The sequence below is a fragment of the Morus notabilis genome, unplaced genomic scaffold, assembly GCF_000414095.1.
Source record: "Morus notabilis unplaced genomic scaffold, ASM41409v2 Scaffold1292, whole genome shotgun sequence".
In the NCBI taxonomy this organism is placed as follows: Eukaryota; Viridiplantae; Streptophyta; class Magnoliopsida; order Rosales; family Moraceae; genus Morus; species Morus notabilis.
The window spans coordinates 225698-236215 of NW_010361938.1; the positions used below are offsets into that span (position 1 = coordinate 225698).

General features: G+C 34.3%; 1 protein-coding gene across 1 annotated transcript; it reads left to right on the forward strand.

The window, feature by feature from the left end:
• Positions 1-363: 363 nt before the first annotated feature.
• On the forward strand, positions 364-7489 carry LOC21397314 (calcium permeable stress-gated cation channel 1). Its single transcript, XM_010100864.2, has 12 exons — positions 364-750; positions 961-1320; positions 1551-1709; positions 1969-2104; positions 2715-2816; positions 3704-3823; positions 3929-4009; positions 4527-4867; positions 4959-5204; positions 5425-5749; positions 6215-6448; positions 6898-7489. The coding sequence occupies exons 2-12, from the start codon at positions 1007-1009 to the stop codon at positions 7177-7179; spliced, it is 2340 nt and encodes a 779-aa protein (XP_010099166.1). The 5' UTR covers positions 364-750; positions 961-1006; the 3' UTR covers positions 7180-7489.
• Positions 7490-10518: the final 3029 nt, after the last annotated feature.

The window sequence follows — 10518 nt, forward strand, 5'->3', positions numbered from 1 at the left end:
TTTTTTCTTAAAAAAATATAAAAAATAAAAACAGGATTAATTCTAAACACGACCATACACGTGTATTTGCTGGAAAATTGAAAACACATGTATGCATGTATAATAGGGATACTTTGCGTAAAAGTTTACAATTAAGTAGAGTGGTCACCACGCTCCCAATCCGCGCGTGGGACAAGAATTCTCATGATATTCACATTCCCCATAAACACACATAAAGTAGCCGTTGGACATACCTCCTCAAACTCACCTTGCCGACATCGCAAGACGAGTCGAGTTTACTTTTATTTCTCAATTTAATATCTAAAAACAATTATTTTTTTTTATAATTTAACAAAAAAAACTAATTTTTATTTAATCTAAGGCATATGAAAACCAACCGGCCCACCTGATCCTACCCACGTCTGTCGTTTGTCTCCCCTTCCCTTTCCAGAATTCGCCTTCTCCAATAAATCATTCCGCTGTTTGGATTAGTCACTGGCTGTTCATTCTCTCTCTTCTTTATCATTCTTATTATTGAGGGAAAGAAAAAAAAGGCTGATTACAGTGACGTGCGTTCTAATTTTCCCGGAAAAGAAAGGAAAGGAAGAGAAAAGAAAAGAAGTTGTTCTTAGCTTTATCTGCGATTCGGAAGCGATCCGAACACTCACTAGTTCAGCTACCGTCCCGCAAATTCCTGGTTTTCCCTGGTTTTTGGCTTTTACTTTTGCTGATTCTCTGGCCGAAAGGAAAATTTGCGTAAACGTGGAGTAGGTATTTTTCTATTTTTCCGAGCGAGCTTTCCTTTATTTTCATGGTTTTTTCTAATTTGATTTGGTGAACGATTGGAGTGGTTAAGTATGTCCGTTTGGTAAAGTTAGGTTTGTCTAATATTGGCCTATAAAACAGGACTTCCAAGTTACATTTCCTAAAATATTTGCCAGAAATTTGTTTGAATGTCGGTCTTTTTATCTTTTTATGCAGAAATTTCGTTCCCTTGTTCCCACTTTTGGAGTTTGGAGGAGTATAAATGGCGACACTAGGAGATATAGGAGTTTCGGCGGCGATCAATATTTTCACCGCATTCATATTCCTCTTAGCATTTGCGGTCCTGAGGCTTCAGCCTTTCAACGACAGAGTCTACTTTCCGAAATGGTATCTCAAGGGCTTAAGAAACAGCCCTTCGCGCTCCGGTGCGTTTGTACGGAGGTTTGTGAATTTGGACTCCCGGTCGTACGTAAGGTTCTTGAATTGGATGCCGGCCGCGCTGAAGATGCCCGAACCGGAGCTTATCGATCACGCCGGACTCGATTCCGCTGTTTACTTGCGGATTTACTTGATAGGGTACGCCGCAAAATATCATTATCTTTTCCATTTTTGGTGTCGTCATATTGAATGGAACGAGTAATTTCAAGGATGCCCATGTCTGTGTTCTTTATTTTGTTTGTTGTTTTATCTTTGAATTGCTGCAAGGACATTGTTTCCGGTTGTTTGTTTAAAACTGCTGTGTTTTCTGTAGTCTTATCTTGTCTTGAACTCTGTTTTTTTTTTTTTTCTCTCGTTGCGTATTGCAGACTTAAGATCTTTGTTCCTATAGCGCTTCTTGCATGGGCTATTTTGGTCCCTGTTAACTGGACTAGTGACCATTTGAAGTTTCTCGATCAGAACAAAAATGGAACTTCTAGTGACATTGATAAGCTCTCGATTTCGAATGTCAAGGATGGATCGCCCAGGTATAACTTTCGTTTCTTGATACTGCTGAATTCTCCACTTTTCTGTGGAAGAATTGCAACAAAAGAGGGTATGGGCTTTCTGGTTTGTGGTTGGAAAACTAGCAGCTTAATGCTCTTGTGTGAATGGTTGTTAATCAATTGTACTCCTTTGGTGTCCACTTAGTCATTGTTATTGGTTTTACGCAATTACATTTTCAATTTAGAAGACTACGTTCTCTGAGTGTCAGATGCGTTAATTCTCAAATTCTTGATATGGCAGATTGTGGACTCATATAGTAATGGCTTATGCCTTCACCTTCTGGACATGTTATGTGTTGTATAAGGAGTATGGGAAAGTAGCCGCACTGCGGTTGCAATTTCTTGCATCACAAAAACGCCGTCCGGATCAATTCACAGTAAGATCTGCATTTTCTTTTGGTATATAAGATAGGGTCATATATTGTATAATCTTCAAAAGAATGGTAAATTGTTGGTTGAAGCGTCTGATTTCTTTTGGGAACCTTACAAATTAGTTTAATGATTTTATTCTAGTAAAACAAAAAGCACAATGCAGTCATCGAGGCCTACCAGTGAATAATGATGTTTATTATCCATATTTCCTTTTTTGCACGCCGAAAATTGAAGTTTTGACTTTGGAAAGAGTTGGTTTTTAAATTATTATGTTCAAAATGTTTGAAAAGACTGTTACTTGCATTTTCCTCTCCCCCCTCAAATACAACAAAAGCCAAAAGGATGGCTTTTAGGGTTCTTTTTGGGGTTTGGAGCATTAGTTCATAAGGTCATTTGGCGGGTATAACAGAGAATTCTTGTGTTTAACATAATATTGGTAGTTATCTTAATAGTTCTCTTAGAAGCCTTCAATTATGATAACAAGGACAAATGCATGCCTTATATTTTACTAATTAAGGCATTCAAAAAATTTTTTTTTTTTTGACGTATATAGCATAGAGACATGATAACGTGTTATGTAATGATCCTTTACCAAATGGATGTTGTTGCTCACAGGTACTCGTTAGAAATGTTCCGCCAGACCCGGACGAATCTGTGAGTGAGAATGTGGAGCATTTTTTTCTGGTCAATCATCCGGATCACTATCTTACGCATCAGGTTTGTTCCACCTTCCATATGCTGTGATGTACAAGCATAAAGTTGAGTAATAGTAATTCCATCTGATTCTGTCATTGTTTAATGCAGTTAACACATACAATACCAAATTATTTCTCACTTTTCTAAGTACTAAGTACTAGTTATAAGCACGCGCTCTGCGCGTGCATTCCTTACATTTTTTATTATAAAAAAATAAAGTTTCTTCTAACATTTAGTGGTATTTATTACTCACCTGATAATTGAGTTTAGTAAAAAAGGAAAAAAGTTCAGTGGAGCACATTTAAAAGGAAAAAAAGTAAAAAAATCACATAGTAAATTATTTATGGGGTACATATAAAATAAATTATTTTAAATAGAGTAAAGTGAGAAAATCATGGAAGTATTTCGTAAGAAGATTAAATTACAAAAGAGCACTTGGAAAACGATTAAAAAACACTTAAAAAAGTAAAAGAAGAATAGAAATAAGAAAAAGTAAATTAAATAAAAGAAAGATCAGAAATAAGAAAATGTAAAAACTAAAAACAAAAGAGAGAGATGAGAGGTTGACATGTGGCAAAAGGAGGAGCAACATCTTTGCCTCTTTTATGTATGTTATAGATTATGATGTACTTGGTTCTCTGAGTATAATTTCCTGAGAGTGACGTTATTTCTTTATTGTGGGCCAAGTATAGAGTTTTTTTCATTTTGGTTTTTACTTTAATGAATCTTGAAGCCATGTCATGCTTTTCCGGTCTCTTATAGTCTGTATAATGGTCATTGTATGTTCCAAGCCTTGTGGTTATATTGTTACAAAGATTTATTAAAAAACTTCTTATCATCAGTAATCTTCTCTAGACTCTCAACGACTGTCATTATATATGTCTCATAATTAAGGAAAAAATATGCAGGTAGTATACAATGCAAACAGACTTGCGAAATTGGTTAAGAAGAAGAAAAAGATGATCAATTGGCTTACCTATTACAATAATAAGTTTTCTAGAGATAATTCCAAGAGGCCCGTGATGAAGGTACACAATTCTTCTCGTGTTTGTTAAGAACCTAGCGTCTTCTAATTTATTTGCTAAATGAGTTGTGTGTTTAACCAAAATCTATGCATATAACTTTACTTTCAGACTGGTTGTCTCGGGCTTTGGGGAAAGAGACTGGATGCAATTGATCATTACACGTCTGAAATCGATAAACTTTCAAAAGAAGTAAGTAGCCTTTAAGTTACTTGTTTAAATGTTCTCATTTCCAAGATTGTGATATGTTGATTATCTTCTTCTTCTTCAATTCTAGTAAGAGACTAAAGATTATTAAATCCTGATTCCAGAAAACAACTAAAGAATATTAAATCCTGAAAGTTGGTCTAGAAAAATCGACAAGATTTGTTGAATTCATGACCGATTTTTTTGTAGTCCATTTGTTCCAGAGAATGCGGATGTTTCTCTAATTTAATGAAACATTAACTGGTTTGGTAATTTCCGTGTCTTCTACAACTTTATAGCACATTCTAAGTTTGCGGTAAACATTGTTCTTTGATTTAAAGAAGGATTCATTCTTGGCTTTCTGCCAACGTGTACTATTTTATGATAAGGAGGAGCTTCTGAGAACCTTTAATATGTTGAAGTCTGATTGCATGTTAGAAGTTGCTGAATATGCTTTGCGTTATGTAAATAAATTTAGTATGGTTCAGTCTATTCAATTCAAATGAATCACTTGATTCTTCAGATAGCAGAAGAAAGGGAAAAAGTTGTGAGTGATCCTAAGTCTGTCATACCAGCAGCATTTGTTTCCTTTAAAAGTCGATGGGGTGCTGCTGTTTGTGCACAAACTCAGCAAACTAGAAATCCAACCATTTGGTTGACTGAGTGGGCTCCAGAGCCGCGCGATGTATACTGGGCCAATCTTGCAATCCCTTATGTTTCGCTTTCAGTCCGGAGGCTAATCATGGCTGTGGCGTTCTTTTTCCTCACGTTCTTTTTCATGATTCCAATTGCATTCGTACAGTCCCTTGCAAATATCGAGGGAATTGAGAAAGCAGCACCATTTCTAAAAGGCTTTATAGAACTGTGAGCTTCTCTCATTCTTAGACGTTTTAAACTTAATCTATTATATTCATTAATAACAAATAAGTTCTAATATCATAATTTTGATATGCAGCAAATTTATCAAGTCAGTCGTCCAAGGTTTTCTACCTGGGATTGTGTTGAAGTTATTTCTCATCTTCTTGCCAACAATATTGATGATAATGTCTAAATTTGAAGGCTTTGGATCTATATCTTCTCTTGAAAGAAGAGCAGCATCTAGATATTATCTCTTCAATTTTGTGAATGTATTTCTTGGTAGCATTATTACCGGGTCGGCGCTTGATCAGTTGAATTCTTTCATCCACCAATCAGCAAGCAAGTATGTCATCCTGACACAATAACTATTTCCGTGTTGTTTTTAATTTTTGGCTAATCATTGATAAATTGAATGAGATGTACAGCGTGATTTCTGTTATTGTATTCGAATCTGATTCTTTCTTTCTTTATTTTATTTTTTCATGATTTCAAAAGTTCAGTCTGTCCTTTTCTTTCAAAGTTTTTAATTTGGTTATTAAAAAAAAAAAAAAAATCTTTGGCAGGATTCCTGAAACAATTGGGGTGGCAGTCCCATTGAAAGCAACCTTCTTCATAACTTACATAATGGTTGATGGATGGGCTGGTATAGCTGGAGAGATTCTAATGCTGAAACCACTGATTATATATCACTTGAAGAACTTTTTCTTGGTGAAGACTGAAAAGGATAGGGAGGAGGCAATGGATCCAGGAAGTCTTGGATTCAATACCGGAGAACCTCGTATACAGTTGTATTTCTTACTAGGCCTTGTGTATGCTGCAATGAATCCAGTCATACTTCCATTCATAATAGTCTTCTTTGGTTTCGCGTATCTTGTGTTCCGCCATCAGGTAAACAGCTTATATTTGCAGTAATTTATAAAAGAGCATTAGATTTTATCATGAAATTACACACATACGGATATGTATGAACTTTAGATTTTGAATACACATATTTTGCCTGTCACGAACAATTCGAGCAGCCTGGTCCTCCTCTTCAGTGCTCTAGGTTGAGGAAATCGTAGCTTTATTCAAAATTTTCTTTCATGTTTCTTCGTGGGAATTCCTGCTTCACGATTACAGCTGTGGCATCTGGCATGTCTCTCAGAATATTAATAAATTCATTTTCTTGTCATATGACTTTAGGTTCTGATGTTTTTATAAGGGTACATTTTTAAACGTCATAGTTTTGAACTTCATTCGTCTGAACTTCATGGTAGCTTTTTTCTTTTATAGTTTGTTCATCTGACCATGCAATTTTTAAGGGTATGAAATTCTATGATTTTTTTTTTAATGGTTTGTTAATTGAATATGCAGATCATAAACGTATATAACCAGGAATATGAGAGCGGCGCAGCATTCTGGCCTGATGTCCATTTGCGTATCATAATTGCATTGATTACTTCACAAGTAGCCCTGCTGGGATTGTTGGGCACTAAAGAGAATGCTCAATCAACCCCAGTTCTGATTGTTCTTCCTGTCCTCACTATATGGTTCTTCAGGTTCTGCAAAGGCCGTTATGAATCTGCATTTGTTAAATATCCATTGCAGGTAAACTATGAATCTGCATTATATTTTATCATGAAAAAGGGAGAGGGGAGAAGAGAGAGAGGGGGAGTTTAGAGAAAAGAAGAGAAATATAAGAAGAATTAGAGATGAAAAGAATTTAGATAGAGAGAGAGAGAGGAGGAAGGAGAGAGCAAGAGGGGGGAAGCAATCTGATAACTCAATATCATAGTCTGAGTTGTCCTCTTAACAATACAGCCAATTTATAGGCTAGTTACATAATTAAAATAGAAAACTGAATATCCTAAATTAAATGCATAAAAACACAATCTGAAATCCATCCTAATCAACGAAATCAGTCTCCTAATCAAAGAGATGAATCCCAAATTATCCTAATTGATTTGATCTGCATCACTAGAACTCTTGTAAAGTTTCACAAAGTAAATGACATGTCAAAACGAAGTGCTTGACCTGAACCTTTTTGACGTTTACAGGAAGCGATGATGAAAGACACGCTGGAACGTGCAAGGGAGCCACACCTGAACTTGAAAGGCTACCTCCAAGTAGCATATATTCATCCGATTTTCAAAGAGAGCGAGGATGAGGATGACGATGTGGTGTCGGAGAAATGGGATACCGAGAGTACATTGGTGCCTACAAAGCGCCAGTCGCGGAGGAACACACCATTGCCTAGCAAAATCAGTGGTGGTTCCTCTCCTTCCATGCCTGAGGTTATCGAAGAACATCGACAGCTAAGTAAGAACGTCGACAGCTAAGTTCATGATGGAAAGACGCAGACTCAAAACTAGCAGCTGTACATTTGACCATTGCATTATTATGATTATACTTTCGGATGAGGATGGCAGTGTAAACTAAATTTGCAGGATATTACAATGTATAGAGATTGAGCGGAAAGAACTATCAATCGATTAACAATACAGTGACTAGAGGCTCAAATAGGGTAGTTTTTTTTCCCCTAATATTGTTTCTTGTTTTTCATTTTGGTTTCCTTGTATGATTCCAAATTGGTCTGTATATTTCTTTTTAGTCAGTTTCACGTGATGTTCTATCGACTCATTTGGGTTTTGCGTACTTGGTTGGATTGGGTCTCTTTGGCTCTTTTAACCGATTGCCTATTGTTATTGTTGGGTAGATTTTAGCGGGCGGATTTTTACGGATTTTGAAAGGGTATTTTACACATTTATTTTCTAAACTTGTATGGTTTTAGTAACTTGCTTTTTAAATTTTTAATTTTGGCAAATTGACTTCTCCACTTGTAAAATTGTTGCAATATGCATCATTTTGACTATGATAGTATTAAAGAAAAATTCTAACATTCTAATTTAAATGTAAAACAAATCGTTCAATTCATTAATTTTTAATCTCTTAAGTTTAATAAAAAAATTTAAGCAAATTTAGTATAATTAGGCATATTGCAACAATTTTATAAGTTTGCGGAGATGATCGTCAAAATTAAAAATTTTGGGGACAATTTGCTAAACTATATTAAGTTCGGGAGGCAATTGAACCAAAATCTTCTTTCTGAAAAGATTATCTAAAGAAAATTAAACTATTTTTTTTTCTTATTTAGATGTCGGATTATCAATTATTGATATTGATAAATAGAGTTGCAAGTTTATGCTGAGTTAAATGAGCCGGCTCGAGGCTCGACACTGTTGCCCGGGCCGAGCCTAGATTTTAAGTTCGAAACTTTATTTGGGCCGGCCCGCCCCAAACACATCTTTTTTAGTTTTTTTTCTTAAAAATACCTTATAAATTTCGGCCCGGCCCTTGACCCATTGAGCTTTAAGGCTGAGCTGGGCTGACCCTCCTCCTTTTAGGGTCGGCCCGGTCCGCTCGAAATTCTCATTCGAACCATCGAGCTCGGGCCGTGCGGCCCGAACTTTCACCTCTATCAATAAATTTCAGCATAAATCATTAGCAATTACGCATCTAAAATCATTTAGGGATTTTTATATCCCACACTCTACTTAGATTAAAATATTTTTAATTACAAAAACAACCTTAAATAAAATGACAGAAAAAGACAATATATTTAATTATATAATTAAATTTTATTAGAAAAGAAAAACTAATGATAGAGGGTCATTTTTCTCTCCACACCCCTCCCCATATCATATTGGCAAATTATAAATTATTTATATTTCTAAAATTTACAGGTAAACCCTAATTTTTACCTTTCAATCACTATTCTAAAAAATTAAGGTATTTAAATTTTCTTTGCTATTGTTTTTTGTTTTGTGTTTATATTTGTTTACTAATCAATTTTTTAAGCTAATCATTTGTTTTCCTTTTTTGTAATGTGAGATTATGGTTTCTTTTTGGTCTATTCTCTCTCTCTCTCTCTCCCCTCTAAAGATACTGGCTGTGGTCGTCGGTTTTTTGCTTAAACACTTGTGCACATGGTTGTATATATATCTTGTTGTTGGTTTTTGAAACGCTTTGAGTGCGAAAGCGAAACGCTTTGAGTGCGAAAGCGTGATAGTGCGGATCGTGTATAATAAAAATTTTCATAAAATTTTTAAATATTTTTTTTATTAATTTATGTAATAATAAATTAATTATATTATTTTATAAAGATAGATACTTAGCGAACGATTAAACAGATAACTTGAAATTTTTGACCGCGAACAGTCTAAGCTCCAAGTTTTCTCAGAAAATCTAAATCTTCCTCATCTAGTTCTTAAAATCTGCAATACCTAGAGTGTGGGCACTAATAAAGAGCTATCAAATTAGATCACTCACTAATTTGTATTCCTTCACTATCAACACATATATGTGAAGAAACTAGGAATTTGAAGAATTTTTCTTCTCTTTTCTCTCTCTAATATTCAGCTACCTTAGGAAAAATAGAGAGTAAAAATTTTCTACTCCAATTTTCTATTGTCTCATATTTATAGAATACTAGGAGAACTCCTTTGCTTTAACTTAAAGACAAAGCAATAAAAAAACCGGTTACTACTATATTTTAATCTCATTAAAATAAAGTTTCTCATTTAATTTTGGAAACAAATTTCTCTCCTTTTTTACTACATGGTCGGCCACACCATAGGAAAACCTCCCTATGATTGGTGTAAATCTACAGCAGGAGAAAGTGAAAATTCCTCCTTTATCCAATTTCCAATTTTAGTTTAAATTTAAATCTAAATAAAGTCATAGTTCACTTTTCTTTTGAATTTGATTAGAAAACTTGTCAAACAAGTAAACCAGATATCTTTAAGAGTAAGCAAATTTCAGTGGAATTCTACTTGTGTCACACGCCCCTGCACCTCCCTATGCCTGGGCGTGTGACCTCCTGTGGTCCCACCACAGTATGTTCCAAAATTAATTTAATTAAATAATCACATTATTCATTTTAAGTGATATTAAATCTGATAATTCATCTTGTCTTGTAAATATTACAATGATGACGTGAAGACTCATGGACCTATAATTCTGAGCTCCGATCAAATAATTAATTAATTAAACTCTTTAATTAATTAATTAATTCTAAAAGTTACTCACTAAAAATTAGGAATTTGACTCTTGAAATTATAGACATAATTTACTTCTAAGAACTTGAAGTGTCCATTCGACATAGTCATTACATATAGATCAATCATCCATAAATAATTCATAATTAGAGTTAGATAAAATCTGTTAACCTCTTTAATTACATCTTTATCTTTGAGTACCATTGATTTTCTAATGAATAATATATTCATAAAACTCATTCATGAATACGAGCTCGTTACTTATTCAAGTATCGAATCAACCCTCAAGAGAATTATTTATCTACTTCTTCGAAGAATGAGGAATGGATTTCATCTCTTATATTAGCATTCTCGGCTATCAATTTCCATGTTTTCAATATACAAGAAATAAGATTTAGGATCTCAAAATCCGTACCCGAGTAAGTCAAAAAACAAAAATTCATAAATAGGAGTCTACTAATAACTTAGGATTAAGATCATTCCATATATGACCATCGGTAGATTCAAATTTAATTTTTCTATAGTTAACAGAAATTATCAGAAAATCAAATTGTGTCTGTGTCCCAATTCTATATAATCTTATTATGTATAATATACTCATTCAATATCCCTTTATATTAA